The sequence below is a fragment of the Gracilinanus agilis genome, chromosome 2 (genome assembly GCF_016433145.1).
Source record: "Gracilinanus agilis isolate LMUSP501 chromosome 2, AgileGrace, whole genome shotgun sequence".
NCBI classification, from domain to species: Eukaryota; Metazoa; Chordata; class Mammalia; order Didelphimorphia; family Didelphidae; genus Gracilinanus; species Gracilinanus agilis.
The window spans coordinates 655,816,374-655,839,767 of NC_058131.1; the positions used below are offsets into that span (position 1 = coordinate 655,816,374).

The following is a 23,394-nucleotide window of genomic DNA, read 5'->3' on the forward strand; positions in this document are numbered from 1 at the left end:
AAGGGCAACCCTGCTCCAGTGAGGACTCGGCTGAGCTGGATAAATCTAAATGTATCATTTAAATAGTCAGCTTGATCCTGAGACTTCCTTTCCCTGCATTCACTGGTTTGTGAAAATGAGCAGAGGAAGAAGGTGGGATTGATCCAGGACTAAGGTTTGGTAAAAGGAAATCAGTAGTAAAACAAAGAGGAAAAGGATTTAAGGGAAGAAGAGAGTATAGAGCTGAAATAGATAATACTGGTTTGAAGTTGGAGAAGGAAAATAAAACCAGCATAGGGGTAATGGCCTGAAAAAGTAGCAAGGGGTGAAGGAATTGGAGGTCTCCATCAAGGCAAAGAAAAGGCTCAGGATATTAGTAAATGTGAGATTAGTTGATAAGATTTAAGGAGGCTGAAGAATTAGGAAGCTGGGGAGTCTGCTGGAATGAATATTAAACATGATTATTGAGATCCTCTCATGAAAATGTCTGTGTAGGAAAGAATAAGAAGATGTAAAGCAGGCCCTGAACTCTGCGAAGCGGTTAATGTATTATAGGCATCCAGATTTGGACTGGGTAGAAAATGTTCATTTCTGAACTATGTTGAGGAGTATGAAAAAAGCCATTGAGAGGGCCACTATTCTCCCAGTCACTCAGGCTAACAACCCTGTTATCACTATGTCTCTTAATCTTTCTCATGACACATATCCAATATATTGCCAAATTATGTTGTTTTTATCTCACAACTTATCTCCCTTAATTCTCCTTTTTCTTTGCTGACTCTGCTAGCACCCTGGTGTAGGCTCTGGATTATCATGTCTAGATTTATTACAATACCCTTTTGGTTAGTCTTGCCTGTCACAAGTCTCACAAGACTCATCCACTTTCTTACTCAGCTGTCAAAAGTGATCTACATAAGTACAGGTTTGACCCTGTCACTGCCCTACTCTATCAGTAAGTGGCCTTCTAATAGTATATTTTCATTATAATTTCACTGAAAACTGTAGAACTCCCAATCTCCAAATGAAGTTAAAATCATGGGTATCACACTTTCTTTATTAAGGCCAATAAAATATACTTCATATTCAAATCTGCTTATTCGCCATTCATCATATCAACATATGTCCCTTGAACCCAAAGAATGTGCATCCATGTGTTTTATTCCCGGTTGTGTTGCCATCTTTCTCTATATCAAAGCCACTTTCCCATAAAATAAATTCTCCTCCTTTCAAATGAAGATATGTGCACACAGACATACCCACAAAGGTATACCTCCTAACATGGCCTGCCTCTTCTATTCACACGTCTCTATGATGGAAAACTTATTAAAAAAAACTTTTAATTATGTAAAATTAACATACATAGGTCTGGCTCATTTTATAGGCAAGAATGAGCTCATGAGATTTTTACTAATTTTAAAGTTGCTGATATTTCATTTCATTGAAAAAGTGTGAAAATCAGCTTGATCTTTTCCCAATGATTTTAAGAAGAGAACTCACCTCATAAAGATCCAGGGGGAAGGGAGCAAAACTGAGCATGAGTACATGTTACCATCAGCACACCCATGCCCTTTCCCACCTGGAAATTCTCTGCAAGTAATTATAAACTTGAATTTGAAATGGACTGAGGTAGCCAGATCAACAAGTTCGAAGGAAAAAAAAAAAAAGTAAACTTCTCAGACTGACCAAGAAACCCTCTCCTCTGTTTGGTTGGTTGTTTTGTTTGTTTTTTTGACCCAGCATACTAGTTGTGAGAGTGATCTCAGAGAACATGAGCCAGATTTCCAGGAAACCTGGCATTAGGAGGGGTTTTTCTGTCATATTCCCCCTCCTGTGTTATTTAGAAATTCTGGGACTCTATTTAAGAGCTATTTGGGGCTCATTTGAACATTAAGATATGTAGATATATGACAAACTTCCTATGGACATTTTAGGGGACTTTGGAAAACTACATTTCCCATGATTCCTCTTGTAAAAATGGAGGCAGACAGGAAGCATGATGATGTAAGAGAGGGGATAAGACTCCTGGAGTCAGGAGAGGCAGTCCCTTTTGCTACCTGAGCGTGCGAAGGTACGAAATGTAAAATGGCCGAGGCGGCAGTTTGAATTCTTACACACACGTGGTCTAATGATTTATCTCCATCAGCATGGCTTTTATTAAAATACTATTTTCCCTTTTAATATCAGCCTTCATTATTTTTTTTTTAAACCCTTGTACTTCGGTGTATTGTCTCATAGGTGGAAGATTGGTAAGGGTGGGCAATGGGGGTCAAGTGACTTGCCCAGGGTCACACAGCTGGGAAGTGGCTGAGGCCAGGTTTGAACCTAGGACCTCCTGTCTCTAGGCCTGACTCTCACTCCACTGAGCTACCCAGCTGCCCCCTTCATCATTTTTAAAAACAACAGTTTGGCCAACCACGTGGGAAGATGGACCCTATAATTTTTCGATAGCCTGAGAAGCCATGTGGCTCTGGGACCTAGAGTCTCAGAAACAATCTTTTTCCTTGCTCAGTCCTCTCCCTATTTTCCCCAGCCTCAAGGCTGCTTTATAGGGAAGAGGGACAATGGTTTTAATTGCCGCTGGGCTGTGAATTCTTTTGCCCAGTGCCTGGGGCCTAGTGGCCCCTACCAACAGTGATCAAATGCTGGGTTTCCTGCTGCCGTCTCCAGCGATTTTCCTAACTCCTGACCTGGCCTCCGTTCTTGCCTGCCCTGATCTCTGCCAAATCCCAAGCCCACCAGAGCAGACCACTTCTGTTGATCCTGCCTGCTGAATTCTGAGATTTCCGAGGAGTTTCTGCCGCCATTTCAGCTTCAGCCTCTGCTGCTTAAGATTTGGGAAGTACCTCCCCCCCCCCCCCCTTTCCTGATACTGACTCTTAACCTGAAAGACACTTTACTCCATTCTTGCCCTCCAGGAGGCACCCCTGCCCACAATCTCTACATGTGGGATTTTCTAAATACTGACCTAAGCTTTTTTCTAGCCCCTACCCCACGCCTCCACCTGGAACTAGCATTTACCCTTAATCGGGCAGCATGGTCTATTCACCCCCATTCCTGCTCAGAACTTTGAACTTTAAAAAACCCCTTAAGCTCAGCAGAACTCAATCAGAAGAACCTTAAATTGAACCAGGGGTGGACTTTTAAACCTTGGAACTGAATGAGTTTTATTTCTGTTTTTAAAGAGACTCTGTATCTTACTGTATTTTGCTGATTGGTTTTGGGAATTAATTTGTCATTTTTTGTTGATTTTCCTGTTGCACTGAATCATTTTAAGCTACTGAAGTTTCTGTTTATGATTTTATTGTAATTCCCAAATGATGAAAAAAATCTATTAGAACTGGTAGAAGAAGTTTTTTGACAGTATAGCTTGATATCTGGTACTCTATTGTATTTCCTAATTTATTTCAGGTTTCATTTTTACTGTAATCAAAACAATGCTGTTCTCGTACCATTTGAACATCTTACACATTTTTAAAGCTGTAAATTGCCTTAATTGTGTACAACCTTAGAGGTTTTGACGCCTTGAGATTTAAATTGTAATCTTGTGAGAGGTCTTTTAAACATTTACTTTAGATCCTAGTCCCTTCTGTATAAATGATAAGGTTTTTATATATTTATTTTAAAGAATTGTTGTCTTAAAGGAGAAGATTTTGTATATTTTATTGTGAAGAATTGTTGTCTTACATTTTTTTTACCAGGAAGCCAGGAGAGCTCCCGTATGGTGATGTTAGTCTCTCTGTTTTAGCCTGCTTTTATCAGAAGGATCTAGAATTCCTGAGGATAATTTAGACCAGAAGGTTTTTTTTAATATCAGATTTTGTTATGGAGGCAGTAACAGATTTTGTTTGAATTTGTAATAAGTATATGATCTTTTAAACATCATAGCAAGTGATTATAATAATGGATTGTGTATTATTTTTTTAAAATGTGTTATTAGAAGTTATGGTACTCTATTTGGATGTGCATTGTGAATCTGCTATTTTGTAAAATCCATTTACACTCACAAAAAATGAATCTCATTTTTGGGTAAAAAACCCTTCACTAGGGGCAGCTGGGTAGCTCAGTGGATTTAGAGCCAGGCCTAGAGATGGGAGGTCCTAGGTTCAAATCTGGCCTCAGACACTTCCCAGCTGTGTGACCCTGGGCAAGTCACTTGACCCCCATTGCCTAGCCCTTACCACTCTTCTGCCTTAGAGCCAACACACAGTATTGACTCCAAGACAGAAGGTAAGGGTTTAAAAAAACAAACAAACAAACAAACAAACAAAAAACCATATAGAATACTTAACAGACTTGTAATAAAGAGTGATTTAAAAAAACACACACACAAAAAAAACCCTTCACTAGTTCTAAGCTATATATACATTTTTGATTTTTAAAACATTCTTTTTTTTAATTAGAGCAATTGATTTTTTCTCATCTGGTACTGGAAGTACATACAGAATCATTATTTATCCTTTGTTGATTTTACAGTGATATAAGCTTAATGCAAATATATATTTGCTATAATGATGCATACCTGAAGTGCCTGAGACTATGGTAGTAACCTGTCAATAATTGGTAAATACCATGGGACTGTGATTTAATGCCTCTCTGTCTGATTCCAGGAGAAGTGCTAAGAGCCACAAAGTCATGGAAACTTGACTGAGAATCTACATGGATTGCAGGAGCTCTATGCCAATACTGAAGGGCTTAAAACTGGGGTTTGAGTTTTTGGGGAGTTCCAGTCTTTTCTAACATTTTAGAGGACGAGGATCCCCTTTAACTTAGATTCCTAGTAAAGCACCTAAGATTGGTTATTTATTGGCTCATTCCCTGAGAAGTTGAAGGCAAATCAGACCAGAGAGAGACGTTCCCCTTATTTCTCTTATACTAATGGCAATTTTTTATAGTCCTGGCCCTGAATGGATAATTGCAAACTGCTTAAATCACTTTAATTGGGCCTTGTTCAAGGACCTGTTATTCTTTTTATTTTTTATTCTTTCTTTTGCCAATTGATTCCATACAACCCGGGACTCAGCCATGCATCCTTAGCTGACCTGAGATACCCTTTTCAGGGGAGTAATGTGTTATTTAGAATTTTCCTCATGGGGGGTATGTGTTAAGTTTTTATAATCATAATGTCTGAATTATAATCTATAATGCAAGTTAATTTTTACTCCTTTAGGAGTAATCTCAGGGGGGTAATGTATAATTTTCAGAAGAAAATGTATGTTTTATAATCTATAATGTAAAGTTTAAATTCTTTGACAGTAATTTCAGGATAAGGATTGTGCCATCTCCCCATACCATGAAGATGCCTGACGAGCCTTCACTAGATCATGAAGATCCAAATTTGAACTTTGGGGTGCAGTTGATTTGAACTATGGGGGTTGAATGAGTTGAATGCCTTTATTTTGAATGGACACTTTATGCCAGAAAAGGGGACTGCCCCCTAAATGGCTTTTGTCAATGCACCGAACATTTGTTTTGTTCTTTCTCCCTTTTATTTCCCTTTTACCTCTGAATTATTGTAAACTCTAATTTGATTATGTTTTTATGATCCATTGGGGAGATTTATCTCCCAAAGGATCACAGGGGGGTAATGTGTTACTTAGAATTTCTGGGGCTCTAAGAGCTATTTGGGGCTCATTTGAGCATTAAGATATGTAGATATATGACAAACTTCCTATGGACATTTTAGGGGACTTTGGAAAACTACATTTCCCATGATTCCTCTTGTAAAAATGGAGGCAGACAGGAAGCGTGATGATGTAAGAGAGGGGATAAGACTCCTGGAGTCAGGAGAGGCAGTCCCTTTTGCTACCTGAGCGTGCGAAGGTACGAAATGTAAAATGGCCGAGGCGGCAGTTTGAATTCTTACACGCGCGTGGTCTAATGATTTATCTCCATCAGCATGGCTTTTATTAAAATACTATTTTCCCTTTTAATACCAGCCTTCATCATTTTTAAAAATAACACTCCTGAGCTTGTCTGGATAAAAGAGATCAGATCAACAATATTAACTGCATCTATAAGGGTGAAAATTACCTAAAATCAAAGAGAATTATTAACAAGTCAGCAGTTCAGTGATCAAATAAGCAGATCATGTTGATTCAAGCCATATTATTTTGCAATGTGTTAGCCAGAAGTGCAAGCAATAAATTGGTCACTGACCTTTACACCATATTTCACTTTTCCAGCATAATGTCTTATGATAAAGGCAGGTTCCATCACTGCTGGAAATTCAATATAAGAGTTTCCTTCATGCTGGCGCTTAAACTTATCCAATAGTGTCTGGTTTGTAGCCTGTGGAAAACTAAAAACAAAAAAAAAGGGCAGCAATTATTAAGTCAGAATGTTAAAGGTATCTTACAATTGTTAAGTTGTGGTTTTTGTTTAGTCTGACTCTTTGTGACTGCTCTTGGAGTTTTCTTGGCAAAGATACTGAAGTAGTTCACCATTTCCTTCTCCAGCTCATTCTACATATAAGGAAACTGAGGCAAACAGGGTTAAGTAATTTGCCATGGGTTACAGAACTATTAAGTGTCTAAGGCCAGATTTGAACCCAGGAAAAGAAGTCTGACTCCTTATTCCAGGGCCAACAATCTAACAAAACATTATTATATACATCAACTTATCTGATCCTATTTGACTCATAGGTCGATCTTTTCAATTATATAGACATATGGCATCAGTCCATCTTCAAAACCATAGGATGAAAAATGAGGTTAAGGGAAATTGTGATTTATCCAGGATCACAATGTTAACGAGTGGAGATGGCAGGACTCAAATCCAGGTCTTTTGGCTCAGAGCCCAAAGCTCTTTCAACTACACTGTGATGCATACACAAGAAAAATAACAGATAAATAAGCCTTTAGAGACCATAAAATGTAATCTAATACTCAGAGGACATCACTGTGTTCTTGTCACATATCTTCAGCAGTGTGGTATACATCTTCTAAGCTGATTACCTATTAATATTCTTTCCTATCTCCCATTTTACAAATAATTTACATTTCATCTTAAGTGGCCTCCTTAAAAATAAAGTGGACTTCTTGCTACTTCCCATATATTAGTCTACTTCCTGTCTCCATTCTGTTTCAGAGGCTATGCCCCAAAGTCTAGAATGGTCTCTCTTACAACCCCTTGTTCCCTAAGAGGCCTTCCCTAATTCTCCTAATTACAGAACTACAGAACAACAGAAATAATGTATTTCCCCAAGTGGAATGTAAGGTCTTTTCAGGGTACCAACTTTTTCATATTTTGTTTTCGTATTACTAAGATCCCAGATTAGTGTTCAGCACAAAGTTAATAATAGAAAATAGAGGGCATTTATATAGTGCTGTATATGGGCATGTTATACAATTTGTCCTCACAAGAATCCTATGAGGTAGATGCCTATAAATCCCCATTTTGTTTTTGAGTCATTTTCAACTCATTGTAACCCCATTTGGGATTTTCTTCATCAAGATATTGATTTTCTTCTCCAGCTCATTTTAAAATTGAGAAAACAGATGAGCAGAGTGAAGTGACTTGCTCAGGGTCATATAAGTAAGAGGCATCTCAGGCTACATCTGGACTCAAGTTTTCCTGACTCTAGACTTAGTGCTCTATCCACAGAATCACCTTACAGCTATTAAGTGTCTGAGGCCAGATTTAAACTCAGGCTTTCATCATATGATATACACTAGCTGATTTTAAGTAGAGATAAATTAATGCTTACTTGCTTGAAAAGATTCTATCTTAGAGGGAAGCTTTAATTCACTAAAAGCAATGAGAAGTTTTCCAAAAGCAATCTAGTCACTTTCTTCCTGCTATTTAACTCTAGGCCTAATTCTACTTGAGGACAATTAAAGATTTTATTAAGGCTCTGAAATACTGTGAAGTTAGATATAAACAATATGTCATTAATAAAAGGGAACATAAGGATGCCTATGTCTTGCATATCCTCTATGAAATGTACAAATGTCTTTGGTAAGCCTATGTCACCATTTTATGCTCCAGTTAATACAGATAATCAGATGGTTGAATAAAATTATCTTTGCCATTATGTCTTTTGATTTTGATATGTATATAAGAAATACCCTGTTGAAATAGTCTTAAAGACAATGTTCTGCTCTACTCAAAAATTTCTTTTCTATTCAACCAATAGATACTATGAAATCTTATATTCTTGGCATCTTATTGACAATTCTATGGCTGTTAACATGTGAACTGCTGCTATACAATATAATTTTGGAAGTCCTATCTGTTCCCTTTTTATTCCAATGATTTCTTTATTCATGTGGCTTGTTAGTTGTAATGTTTTCTTGGCTGTCCTTTTTGTAATAATATTAGATCTATTTTCCCCTAAGGTTCTGATATCCTCCTCTTTCTGATATCTAGAAAATTATTTCTTGATATCCTCATTGAGACCTCTAATCACCAGCAGCACAAATCTCCCCAGTTTAAACTTAATCCAGTCAAATTGTTTCTACCAGGTTTCATTATCATTAGTGGCAAATCTCCTTACTTTACATGGCTCCTGGCTGATTGTGATTTTAAGAATCCAAATGTGGTGGCTCCACTGTCACTGACAAAAAGTTTACCATAGAGGTATTCACAGTTTCTCCTTCCCCACCAACTTCCCATTTTCCTTCTGCTCATTATATTCCAACTTATTTAATCCTGAAATAATTGGATAATTATTATTATTATCAGTGAGGACTCTGGCTAAGGTTACTGAAAGTTTGCTTTCCGCTTCATGGCTTCCCATTGTTCATAAGGTGACATATAGTTCATAATCTTCCACCATCCACTTCTGTAAAAGCAAGCTTAAATTCTCAAGTGGCTCTGCTTTCAGCAGAGAAGAAAGCAATTTTTTGAAGATTTAGGTAGATTTTAAAGATCTTTTGGGGTTCCCTTAATTTTGATAAATGATTAACTCTAGTTTCACTTGCTTAGGAAATGGAAATTGTCAGTGTTGATGTCTTTTATAGTATCTATTTCCCAGTCTGAGTGCTAGATATGTGGTATTAATGTTATCTCAATTAGTAAAGTACCTTATTCAAAATCATACCATGTCTCATGTGTACCTTATGTCCATGAGCCCATTTACACAATAGACCATGAGATACTACTATGGCCATGGAGAGTTTGAAATTTCCATCATCCTGGTGGAACTGATATTTTAAGATGAAAAATGATTCATTATCAATGTGGGAGTCATTTCCATACTGCTATATATTGTCAAGCCAACACATCTGCACGTATACTAGATTCTATCTTTCCCCAAATTCTCTACTCCAGCAGACTGCTTCCACAATCATCTCCCACCCCATCAAATCTCTAACCTCTCCTATTAATTGGAAGGAAGACAAATTCCATGTAAAATAACTACAAAATACATAAAATGGTTGGAAGCCTATCTACTCAGATACAAATGTTATATAAGTGTAACTATAAAGCATGTTTTATAAAAATTGGAGATTTACATAATTGGAAAAATATTAATTACCAATAAGTATATGTCAATGTAAGAAAAATGACAATATAGATTAAATGTACTTACTTAATGTTATATCAATCGAAGCACAAAGGTCTAGTTTATGGAATTAGGGAGAAAATTCATGAGACTAAAAAGGTCAAGAACTTGAAGGAAAATAATGAGAAGTGAGGACAAAGAGGGGCTTGGCAATGTCAGATCTCAAATCATACTACAAATTCTGAAAAGAATTTTGCACTAGTTAAAAATAGATAAATCACTGGAATAAATCAGGCATGTAATATTTAGAAGTAAATTTATCTAGATCCATAGTTTTTAATGAACCCAAAGAACCAACTCTTGGAATAAAAGATTCACTTCCTTTAAGATGCAACATAGGTCCCAACTTCTAAATTTGAGTCCTACTCTGACACCTCATTGTTGTATTGTGTAAATAGAATTAGCTGGAGCCCATTAATAGTTAAAATTCTACTCAACCCAGGCGTGCTAATGATGTCACTCCCACCTCCCTTAGTGGGGAGGGGAGATGAGTTACCCACACGTGACAATAAGTAACAAATCAAGAATAAGGGACTGCCCTTTGGGCAGTCCAAATCAATGTAGAAACTGCCATTTGTCCATTTGAATTAGAGGTGGACCACAGGAAGTGACGAGAGACACTATCTCTTTAAGTAAGTTAGTGAACTTCCTGTGGGGGCAGTTGCCGTCTCAATCTGGAAATAGAAGCATCTCCTGAGACCACAGACAGATTACACTCTATATTGTCACGTGGGTAAGTTAGGCTGACTTCCTTGGCCTAGCTGGGCCAATTCTCAACTCTGCCTATCTGGCTGTTGGGCCTTGCGGCTTACAGCTTCATTTATTAAGCTTTTAACCTTCTCTCTCCGTCTAGGCCTTTGGCCTGGATTAGCCTCTCCCTTTCTCTTTATTCCTACTCTTTACCTACCAGATTGTAAATAAACTCCTCAACCCGATGCTGACTTGGGTCTGATTTAATTATGGAATCAACCTAAATTGTTGATTCCTGGCGGCCACACATTCTAATATATATCTATAAATACTTAAATTTTCCTTCTTACAGTATGGTGTTAACTCTGGCTTTTCTTGTTTTATTTTCCCCCTTTTTCTAAAATAAAAATCCTTACCTTCTGTCTTAGAATTGCTACTAAGTATCAGTTCCAAGGTAGAAGAGGACATGTTGCCCAGGGACACATAGTGAGGAAGTATCTGAGGCCACATGTGGACCCAGGTCTTCCCATCTCCAGATCTGGTTTCGTGTTCACTGAGTCACCTACTTGCACCACTGCCCCTGGTTTTTTAAGGGTTGTGACAGCATAAAATAAACTCTTGATAGGATTTAGCATAGTTATGCAGTGTGTTTTCAGAGGACTAGCCTAAGTACAAAAAGGCTCATCTCCAATAGGCTAGCTATTTGGAGAGAATTCAATGGCAACTCATTAAACAAGTAAAATACCAAATTGCCTTCAGCCTTATGTAACAAAAGTTGGCAAGAATCACTTTTTTATGCTTTTTATTAACTTTCCCAAAGATCAAGTATTAAAATCAGCTACTGTGGCATAAATCATATAAATCTAGATGTTCTTGTTGTAAAAGAAACCAGAAGAATAAAGCTGCACTTAAATAGAAATATGAGTCACAGACACTCCCTGGAAAGGAATAGAAAGGAAACCAAAACAAAAAGATAAATCATTTCACAGGTCACCTGGCCATCTAAAATTAGTCTGTTCGTGATATTTACAAACAGATCATCCTTAAAAATAATTATATTTTATTCATTTCTACCGAGAACTAAAAAAGACACCCTGGACTAAAATTACAGTTTGATATTCTGCTACTTTGTTACAAAAATGGGAATGTGAAAATAGATTTATAACAGAAAAGATGGGACAGACATATGGTGAGCACTAAATAAGTGAAACTTATAAAATAACAGGAACAGATTTGTTTGATGCAGGAAATCATCTTTGAATCATCTAACAAAAGACCATCTACTTATTAGGGCATAGATTGGAAACGATATAAAGTTTTTTAAAATGATAAAAAAAAAGTAATAAAACTTATTAAAATTCAAATAGCTAAAGACTGACTTATTTAAATATGTTATTGATCTGCATAAAGTTTTCATGGGCAGCAAGGTAGTATAGTGCATAATGTACCAGGCCTGGAGTCTGAAAGACCTGAGATCAAATCTAACCTTAGACACTTACTAGATGAATGGTCCTAACCCTGTTTGCCTCAGTTTTCTCATGTGTAAAATGAGTTTGAGAAGGAAATGATAAACTGCTCCAATATCTTTGCCAAGAAAACCCTAAATGGGGTCACAAAGAGTCAGACACAACTGAAACGACTAAACAACAACAAAAGTTAGTCTTATCTCTCTAGATTTTGTTCTTGGAATATTTTTACTTCACTGGATTACTTTATTGAATTTGTTTTATGTGTATTCATATTTGCAGCCTAAGTTCTAGGCTTGGGATTTTGTGCTCAACTGTTAATTGATTGCTTTAAATGGTTTTCTTCCTGAACAGTTCCCAATTGGTAGTTGGTGACAGGCCTCAGTGAGATGTAGTAGATCAACAATTCTCAAACTTAACACTCCAATTATTGAGGATCTCAAAAAAGAATTCATTTACTGAATTCCACCTATCAATATTTAGTATATTAAAAATGGAAACATCTAGTTATTAAATGGTTTTAACCTTAAGGACCATTGCAAAGAGTCATATGTACCCCTAGACCAGTGATGGGCAAACTTTTTAAAGAGGGGGCCAAAGGAAAGGAAATGCTCATCTGTCATTCTGTTTCTAAGGCAACGCTTTCGAAGTTTCATTGTATTGTAATCCTACTCATCATATTCCTCAGATTAGAAATAATGTCCTGCAGCAGGATAGAACATTTCAGGGAGCTATATAGTTTGCCCATCACTGCCCTAGACTATACTTTGAGAAAAGGAGTTGCAGATCATACTTCTTCAGGTTTCTTATATAAGCCCCTAGCACTGTTGCACAGGTACGGAGTTGGCCCTGTCAACTATGGTTCTCAGTGCTTCAAGGAGTTCACAGCCAAGCCCTACTTCCTTGTGCAATGGCCAATGCCAACTGGCTTCACTCATGTGACTAACAATGAATGTTTTTGTGCTTGAACCCCATCTCTAGGTGTGCTAGTTGGCTTTAGGACCTGTGGAAGGCTACCCTGACTTTTCTCCAGGACTTCTTTCCCTGAATCCATCAGCTTCTAGGCTATTTACAATAATTTTCATTGACTTTCTTGGTAAAACTCTTCTCTCGGATTATACTTGCTTCTAGATTTCTTTTTATACAATTTTGGACAGGATACAAGAGTTTACTTTTGTTTCATTTTAGTTTTTATTATTACTGTTTTTCTGGGGTCCTGTTTCAGATATATGTTTCAGTTCATGTGGGAGAACTGAGCCTCTCTACAATATTTCATGTTATCATCTTAACTGTCTCATTTTGAATAGCACTCATGTAGCATTCAAATACCATTTTACATTGTTGCTTAAGGGTTATGCCTAGAAATTTAAGAGTACGTATTGAGTTTCTGTTGTATGCCGAGTCCTGTGCTTGGTGTTGGGAAGGACATGAAAGAAATATAAAACTTCTACTCAACAAAAGCTTACAAAATATTTATAAAAATAGGTAACACAAAAAATAAATGTTTGAAGAAAATCATAATTTAGTATATATTTCATCAATATATGAATGAATGTGTTGTATAATGTCTTGTGTTTCTTCAATGAAAGGAATAAAGTTTCTTACAAAAAAAAACCAAACCTAATTTGTTAAATTGGTAACCCATCATTCAAATGAAAAAAATGGTGAGACTTGGTCTCTTCTACAAATGAACCCTTAAGATATTTTGGCAAAATAAAACAATAAAATTTAAAGTAGAAGTTAAAAACACTTATTAAGTACCTCATTTGAATTTACATTTTTGGAAATACTATTTTAATTGATATAAATTATACATAAATGTCATGGTCTCATCTGTGCAGGTACTCTCCGCTGTATTTTTCTAGGTGACTGTCCATTTAAGTCTTCACAGCTTGTAGAGTTCGTCTCTAGGTCCTGCTATGAACCTTCTGTAGAAAATCTACCAAATAGGATGGATATTATCTTCTAAGTATTCTATTATTTTTGAATACTAAAATAATTCCTGAATTTTTCTGGATAATGGGATAATAATGACTCCAGGGATAAATATTAGCCTGACTTTTTCTCAATATGTGGCTAGTTCACATTTTCCTACATGCTCCTAATTAAAATATGAATATAATGTGGAGGTTTGTTAACAGAGTAATATGAAACTATGACATAAAAAACAGTTGTAATATCCAAAGTTGATATTTTATATATCCCTAACATATAATTTGAAATTTTACCATTTGATTGAATCAATAACATTTGGTCTGTCCCATCGATAAATTAATGCATCTGAGACACATAGAAAAAAAAGCTAAAAACAATATGAAAATATATTTCAAATTCTTGATTAGATATATTAAGATACAGATATAGTAGACCTGAATTTGCCTGAAATTATGAGAATGTTTTGACAGAAAAAGCCTCAAATTATTCTCTAAAATTTTAAGACATCCTATTTTAAATAACCTAAAAATAACTAGTAACACAAAGATGGAATGCAAAAACTCTTAAGTACTTAATATTATAAAGATTTTCCTATAGAGAGCAAAATATCTTATTTAATAAATGATATTAATTACAAATGATCCCCTAACTACAAATGAAAGTACACCTAGCTTTTTTCCCAATAATAACTTTTTTTTAACACTGCAGGCAAATGGAGAGGATAAATACAGTAGGACTTCATTTTACACAAACTCAACACACACAAATTCAAGTATACACAAATTTTAATTATGTTTTCAAAATGATGTAGTCTCACAGCTGTTCATCCAGTCACACTCATTCTCACTCTGAGAAGCATAAGGATGAATTATATATTATTTTACACCAAACATTTCCTCTTGCATCAGTCTTTGCCCAGAGTTCTTGCTTATTACAAGTTGTGTCTATGTCAGAACAGTGCTTCTCTGTTTCATTAACACTTTTGTCATTAATAATGGACTCAAAGTACAATAGTGATGCTATAATAACCCTAAGAAGTGTAGAAATGAAATAGGAAATATACTGATTAAGTGTTGATAAGAACTTTAGGAAAACGTCTCTGAGGCTGCAAGCAAAACAGAGTTCTGGGCATGAGCTGAGAACTTGGAAAGGAGAGAAGCAGATAAAGTTCTCACAGTTGGTTACTAAGCTCTGAGTTTCTCTCTGTCTTCTGGTGAAGACAGACTCATCTCAGACCTTGCTCTCTAGTAGTTATAGGAAAGAGAGAAATCAAACCCATCTTAAAAGGTTTCTACTTTCATGACTGTGAGAAATCATTGTGGAGAAGAAGCTGTCAAATCTGCTGTGTTGGAGAACTATTTTGAAGGAAGAAAGAGCGAAGGCCCTGTTTGCCTGAACTCGGGGAGACATCTCAGATTTTTACTCTGGTCAGTTAGCCTCTGCCATATTGGGCTAACTTACTCTATTTTCTTGGAGATACTGTTAACAAAATTAAGTTACTTTAATAAGTATTAATAGATTAGTTTAGTCAGATATCGTGTTATATTATGGGTTTTATTAAGTAATAAGGGCAGTATAGCTTGAAGAAACAGAAGGCTTTGCCGTGAGGCAAAAACGTAGAAGTGTGGGTGGAGAAAGATTTAGGGCAACCTTTTTACTAATCCTTACTTTATTCATTGTTATATAAGATAAATAAATAGATTTTTATATAAATACATAGCAAATTGCATACTGGTCTGGTGAAGGGAAGTCACTCCTGGCTTTCCTTCAGAGAGGAGAACTGAAAGATACTTTTGTGAACATTAAACAAAGTATTTTACCACAGCATCCTCCTCAATAACAACAATAACAATCTCAATACTTCAGAAGTCATAAAGTGTCTAGGTATGTTTGTATAAGAAATACTTATAAAATAAGGGGGTTCACAATCATGTGCTATTTTCAACCTGAGAGTCCCTGAATGCAAGGTCCTATTGTATACATCAAGGGTTGGGAAATTCTCTAAGATATATTATATAAATGTGTAGGTGATCTAGTTCACAAAATTATTTCATAGAGTGAGCAAATAACAATTGTGGGCCGGTTAAAATATTAGTTGATAATTGATTTCTAAAACCTATTCCTAAATCTTGTTCCAGGAGATTACAAGATTTCAGAATTGGTAGGGGACCTTTAAGGTTGTTTAAAATCACACCCTCAAAAAAAAAAAAATCACGCCCTCATTTTACAAATAAGGAAGATGAAGCACAGAGAGGGGAAATAATCTGTCCAAGGTCATGAAATTATTGAGCTCAAGACTTCTGACTCCAAAAGTAGAAATCTTTCTCTTAGATTACATTTAATTATTGGTTAAGTAGGCTTCATTTAAATTACTTCTTGGATGATATAGAGAGGCTCACAAATGTTTCCTAAACATATATAGTGTCTTAAAAGAAGTACACATCAGATTTTTTAAAAAGTGAATTCTGGTTTACATATTAGTTAAGTGAAAAGGGAAGATGATAATTTCATGCTTTTAATCTATAATGACATAGACAATGACAATGCTCTGGTCTCAAGGAATCTTTCTTATATCACCTCCTAATTTGGGACTTGCAATGGCATGTAAGTAGTAGTGTTTGAGGTTTGGAAATTAGTAAGAACCAGCATTTCAATCTATATCACACTCACTTGCTTTCTTCATCGAGCAGGTGGAGGAGTCCTGTTGGTTTCTTGCTAATAAGATTTATGCAGCCACTATTATCAATATAGTCTATGTTGTGCCAGCTGATACCTTCAGTTCTATATTCCTCCTGGAAAAGGAAAATGATAAGAAAAAATTTAATGCCTTGCCAAGTTGAAAATATTATTCAGGAAGAATTCAATGTGTCAGGAAATCTTTAGCAAGTCCATGTGCAAATCTATATATGAGCTGGCAAGAGTTCCTCCAATCAGAACCTGTTTAATTGAGTAATTTTCATCACTGGTCTACTCCATGATAAGACCTAGAAATATCCATCATGCCAAATCCAATGCCACAGATGTGACAAAAACTATTATACCAAAACTGTAAAGTTTGCCAAGTACTTAAAATAAATATTTTCAACAATCACATAAAACCTGTAGCAATTAATTCAACAGATGAGGAAAATATGGCTCAGAGAGATTAAGTTAGTCACAAAGTACTAGAAATGATATTCAAATTCAGGGCTGTCTTAATTCCAAATCTGGTACTCTTTATGTCAAGGCCTTTAAAAATAATCTACATTCATACCATACTTTAAAGTCTACAAAAGCTCATTTATGTATGTTATTTCATTTGACCTTTGTAATGATCTTTTGAGGTAACAATGACCTCAATCAAGACTAGCTATCTTATTTTATGTATAATTGATAATAGGTAATAATCTTAACTAATTTAGTGCTTTATGATTTCAAGAAGAAGCTGAAGATCAGGAAAACTCATGTAGGATTAAAACCCCAGGTCTTTGCTGATTGTATATCCACAACTCTTTCCATTACATGACACTGTTTCATTAATCTGCTTTCCATATAACAGCTCTTTGAACACTTGGAGAGAGCAATAGCATCATCAAGACTTCTAAGCCCTTTGAAAAATCTTCTTTTCTCTGGGCTAACTATTCCTAATTTCTTCAATAGATCCTCCTATAGCATGAACAGGAGGTACATCATAATCATGGCCTTAAGATTTGGATGTTCTCTAGTCCTTCTTAAAATGTGGCACTCAGAGCTGGATATAATAGTCTCTCAGTGGCTGGCACACAGAAGACATTTAATAAAAAGTCTATCTACTGACTGACCCATATACCCAGTCAGCTGAAAAATGTTATAATTTCTGCCTTTAGAACGTATCTGTCTTCTAACTCTATTCACAAAGGTACAACTTAAGCAGTTATTTTCCTCCTAAACTACTTTTGCCTAAAGTATTCATTGTAATCCATCCTTTACAAGGATGTCAAAGTAATTTGCCAGAGCACATCTGAAACCATGGTGGTCCTCTTCTCACCAAACACCAATTGCTCCCTATTGCTTTTGCAATCAAATATAAATGACTACACCTGGCTTTTAAAGAATGTTGCAATTTATTCTAAATCAGTTGTTTACTTGGATCAGTTCAGCCAAACTAGACTTCTTTCTCTTCCTCCAACACCATACTGTTTCCTCTTTTTGCCTTCGTATAAGGCCATCCTCCATTCCATTTAACAGGATTCCATTCCTCTTTCAAGACTGAACTCAAGTATCATCTTTTACATGAAACTTTTTTTCTGATCTCCCTAAAGACTAAGCCAAACTTCTCTCCCCCACTACCTTGTATCTATTTCATATTTAAAGGTCTTATTTTTCAGAAATTGAAAATATTTTTATGTAAAAATGGCATGATTGATCCATTATCAGAAATAATTCATTATTATTAATAATAGCTTATATTTTTGATGCTTTAGCATTAACAAATTTTACTTGCATAATATTATGCCATTTGAGTCTAACAGCAACCCCAGGAAATAAATCCTACAATACAATGAGCCTTATTTTTTTTCAGATGAATGTGAGGGTCATAGTTTTAGCTAAGTTACTTGCTTGATATCCCAAAGTGACAATAAAAAGCTCAAATCCAGATTTGCTCAATCCGAATTCTGTATTCTTTCTATAACACTGTAGAACTTCATATTCTATTTCACCTCACTAATGGGGTGTATGGGGGGGGTTCTTCCCTGAACACTAGCACCTCTGCTTGGAGGGCTTGCTGTGACCTTTTCAGGACTACTTGTCCACTTTGTGTCAACTGGTACTAGATTCTCACCAGTGGCTCTAAGAAGCTGTAGCAGGTGTAGCAATAAACCATCTCAGCAGATAGGCTAAACCAGGTTCAAGATAACCAACAGGCCTCAAACCTGTCAGTCTGTCAGGTTTGGGAGGATGTCTATCCTGGTGAGATGAAGACTTCCCCTGGCAGAGGGGATGGATGGGAATGATTTGTTCCAAAGGCTATGAAGGTGGTTGAACCAGGCACTGTGAAGTACTTATTGAGTTAGACACTGAAGAAGCCATGGTCATCCACTACATCCTAAGCACATCACCAGTTATCTTAACTTTTTGTCTTGCCACTGAACATCAATGACTGAAGGAAGAGAGTGAAGCCAACAACTCAGCAAAACTCACAATTCTGGCTCACTTAAAAACATTTATGTGCAGTCAAAAGATATTACCAGTAATGTCATTTTGGTCCTCTTTGAGTATGACAGATAAAAACCAACCAAGCAACCTTTCTAATTTTTCATGTTTTTTGTTTTGTTTTTAAGGAAAGACAAACTAATTTTGATATGTGTATATTCCTCCACTATACATCCCCTTTAGATTCGTATCTTGGATTTTTAAGTGGGCTGCTCTGGATCTGAAGTATGTCTGTGGCTAAAGAATAAAAAAAAAATAAGATTTACATTGTTTTAATTTACAGAACACTTTGCTTATAGTGACACTATGAAGAAGACACAAGTATTTCTTCCTTTTCACAAATGAAAAAGTTATCCTTTGAGAAATAAAATTATTTTCCTGTAGTCACATAGCTATGTGTAATAGCTATGTACATAAAAAGAGCCAGTATTTGAGCCCACATCTTTGTAAAAGTTTCTCTGATTAAGGTCTCATTTCTAAGATATATTAGGAACTGAATAAAATTCATGTTTAAGAGACAAAAGCGTAATCACTAAATCACTCCCATGGTTTCCCAGTGCTTCCAGGATCAAATTTTAAATCATGTTTAGTATTCAGAAATCTTCATAATCTACACTCCCTTCATACTCCCTATAGTTTTTGTGCATCTTACATCCTAACTCTTCCCCCAACATTCTCTGATCTCAAGGACAATGGCTTCTTAACTGATTCACAAAAAAGACCACTGTAACTCCCAGTTCCAGGGATTTTTCTGTCCCCCATGCCTGAAATGCTCACTCTTCTCATCTCCATCTTCCAAAGGAAGCCTTTCCCAACACTCCCTCTTAATTCTAGTGTCATGCCTCTGTTATTTCTTATTTGTCCTGTGCAGAACCTGTTTGCACATATTTGTTTGTTTATTGGCTCCTCCATCAAACCACTGAGGCCTGGAACTGTAGGCACTTAATAAACTTATTGACTGACATTTCCCAAGAGACAAATACCTTTATGAGATGATGTAGCAAAATACAGAATAACTTTTATGTGATGATAATAGCATTATCGAGAAAAACTTTTTAAGACTATAGAACTCTGCTGAGCACAGTGATAAATTACAAGACCAAAAAATGAAGATGAAATGTTATTCACCTCCTAACGAGACGTCATGAACTTAAAATGCAGAAAGAGGTATATATGAAGATAAAGTTCATGTAAGAATATTCTGCTATATTATGTAGGAATATAATGAGGAATTTTTTGTTTGGTTTTACATTTATTCAATGGGGAAATGTCAGGGAAAAGGGTGGACTAAAAATGAAAACTTGTTACTTGAAAAAGTTAATTAAAAATATTGACTTGAAAATTTGTTTACAAAGTGTTTTAAATAGATTCTAAATTAAAGGTTGTGTCTTGCTCAGAGCAAATTAAGTAAAAAACCATTTATAATATTTAGTACCTACTATGTGTCAGGAACTATGTTAAACAGCCTAATGAAGGGACCAGGAATAGCTATTTGTAAACATCTGTTATGTTTCTTAGCATTCTCTTGTAAGGATAGGTTTTTTAAGCGCTTGAGTAAAGTACGACAGTATTTGAGTAAAGTGTTTATCAGCCAATTGCATGGCCAACTCCATGGACTCTGCTGACCTGTTAAATTCCATTGATTCTTGGGCTTTTGCTTGATTAACAAGTTCACATTCTTGGCTCAATCCTTTCTTAGAATTATGTACCCATTTCCTTCCCATCCTGTTCCAAACCTTTTAGTCTAGTACTCAGAAATTCTTGAGTCTCATTTCCTCTGCATCTGAGAATACCTGGTTAAAATAATGACAAGAAACTCATCATCTTGCATTACTGACTAGCTGCAGCAATGATGCTAATCTTGAAATGGATACTTCTTACCATCCCCATCAGAATGTTGATTTTCAATAAAGGAGGCATTGGATTCCTCAATCAATGGAATGGCACCTTTTTCTTCTTCTCCAGTCTCAAAACTGAGTATCATTATTACATTACCCATGTCCAAAGGGAATTTGTCATGGATAGATTTTTATGTGAAACTTAATTTCAGGAAATACCGAGACACAAATTTTCTTGGATTAAATGTAATTACAATACAGTAGATGGTAAAATAAATGTCCCTATAACAGATTATTTTAGTGTGTTAGGAAACAGTGAAAGAAGCTGTACAAAACACCAAAATGTTAACACTTTAGAAATCAATTTGAAGTTCAGTTATTTGAAATTTTTCATTTGGAATTAAGATGTGCTTATTTCAAATTTTTGTTTTCATTTTGTGTCAAAAAGTAAAAGCTCTAGCAGCTCAGTGTTCCTGACAACGGATCATAAACGGTCCTCCAACTATAGTGACCTGGCTAATTACTTCAGTTATCGATGGTCGTTCATCCTTTAAGGCCTAGCTCAAACCGTACTATTAAAGCATTCTCTAATGATCTCAGTCTGATCTCAGATCACCACCATAAACTCTATTGGCTTCCTGTTCAGGAAAAAAAAATGAACCTCTATTTAGTATTTACATTTCTTTATAGCCTCCCATTTTAAAAAAACATGTTTTGGTCATTTCACTCATTTGATTCTTATATTCTATGTTATAAAAATAATGAGATTGATGGATAATAATAATAATAATAATAATAACAATAATAATAATAACAATAATAATAGAGGCTATGAAGGCTAGAGGCTTTGAAGGTGGATTGAATTTTGGTGGGAAAGAGAGAGCACTCTCTTGCCCACAGCCTCTGTGTAAGTGCTGCTGGTAAAAGCTATGCCTCTCCTCTCCTGACAAGCTTGCTCAACTGAGCTTGTCAGCTATCTTTTATAATAGCTGCCCAGGCAGAGAACCACTGAGAGGTTGTGGGTATTGTTAACCTCTCTGGTTCCCCAACTAGGGGTTGGAATAATTATTGATAAGGGCTATTGATGCACTGTTTGAATAACAGTGAAATCTGATTGCATAAGGATCTCTACTTCCTGTGGGCTAACATATATTTACCAGTCAGGAAAGGTACTTGATAACAAAATACTATATTTGATTCTAATTAATGGGATTAGGAACAAGGGAAAAGGATAGAGGATTTGGGAACCTTATTTGCTAATACTCTAAGCTAATGATCAAACTATTGGAGAAAGCTAGATCAAGTAGAGGCTGGAGGTTCTTCACCCTCTCGCTAACTTTGGCCTGACTTGGCCGGAGCCAAGCCAAAGATTAGGGAAGGCTATTGATGATCTTTGATGATAGTATCACTGTTCGCTCTCAGCTCTATTGTCAATTATGGTGATTGCTCTCTAGCTCTCAGTAAGACAGGTTGGTTTGCAGGTACAGGTACAGGCCTAACCTCCCTTGAGACCTCCCACCTCCCAAGTTCTGCTCCAGAGTGAGTCACATGTGCTGGGCCTGGTAGGTATTTATAGGGTTGGCTCACGGCATCTGGGTACATTCCGAGGTGTTCAACTGCCGGTCTTGTCACTCAAAGTTGGGGTCCATCTTGTCCCAGAAATCAATATAACATTTCTTTACAGCCTCCCATTTAAAAAAACAACCATGTTTTGGTCATTTCACTCATTTGATTCTTATATTCTATTTATATTACTTATTTATATATGTCTTATTTCCCCAATACATTTTAAGCACAGTACATTCAATGCACTATGTGAAATATTTATGAAGTACTAATACTAGACAAAACTTCTCTCTTAGATATTGGAGTATAAGAAGAAAAATGAAATAGTCTCTGCATGCTAGGAATTTATATTTTACAGGGAAAATACATACACCACCACTAAAAGATTAGGAAATACAGAGAGTTTGGGTTGGGAAATGGAAGAAGAGAAGAAGCACTATGTGTCAGGCACTATACTAAGTGCTTTACAATTACCTCATTTGATCCTCACAACTACTTTAGGCGGTAGTTACAAGCCCCATTTTACAGGTGAGGAAACTAAAGCAAAAAGAGATTGCATGACTTGCTCAGTCACATAATTAGTGAGTGTCTGAAACCAAATCTGAACTCAGGTTTTCCTGATTCCAGCCTCTATATTCTATTCACCACATAATCTAGTTGCCTCTAGGAGGGAGAGAACACTACCCACTTCATAGCTGTGGTAGAGAATGTCCTGTAAAGGTTTTGTATAGGACATGGTACTTGCATGGAGCCAAGAAAGAAGTTGGTTCTGTAAGAAACAGAGATGAGGACAGAGTACATTTCAGGCTGGGGGAAGGTCTGCACAGAGGCATTAATGAAGGAAATGGTCTGCTTAGAAAAGAGAATATAAAGTAGGCCTTCTTGGAACAAAGGGTTAAGTAATGGGACACAACAGGTACCATTAATTTAGAAAAGCAGATGGGGAAAAAAGACTCTCTCCCTGAAGAGTTGATATTTTCTTTTAGAAATGGGAAGGTACAGAAATATTTTTAATTTGTTTCAGGAATATATGTATGGAGTATATAGATTGAAGAGGGAAGAGAACAGAAAGACAGAACTCAATTAAGAGGCTATGATAGTTAAGTCATAAGTATTTAAAGTAAGATGGTGACTAAGTGAATAAGGAGAAGGGCAGATCCAAAACTGTAAAAGGGTTGTTTTGGGGATGGGACCAGATGGTTCAGATAGGGCCAGTATCAGAAAACAGGTTTGGGAAGTCCAA

General features: G+C 36.0%; 1 protein-coding gene across 1 annotated transcript in view; it reads right to left on the reverse strand.

The window, feature by feature from the left end:
- Positions 1–23,394, reverse strand: part of MYO9A (myosin IXA) — a 232,246-nt gene that overhangs the window by 114,042 nt on the left and 94,810 nt on the right. Inside the window, exons 11-12 of the mRNA XM_044665785.1 lie at positions 16,246–16,367; positions 6,136–6,277 (exon numbers count right to left, since the gene is read on the reverse strand). Coding sequence (XP_044521720.1) covers positions 6,136–6,277; positions 16,246–16,367 — 264 coding nt within the window. The remainder of the gene's footprint in view (positions 1–6,135; positions 6,278–16,245; positions 16,368–23,394) is intronic.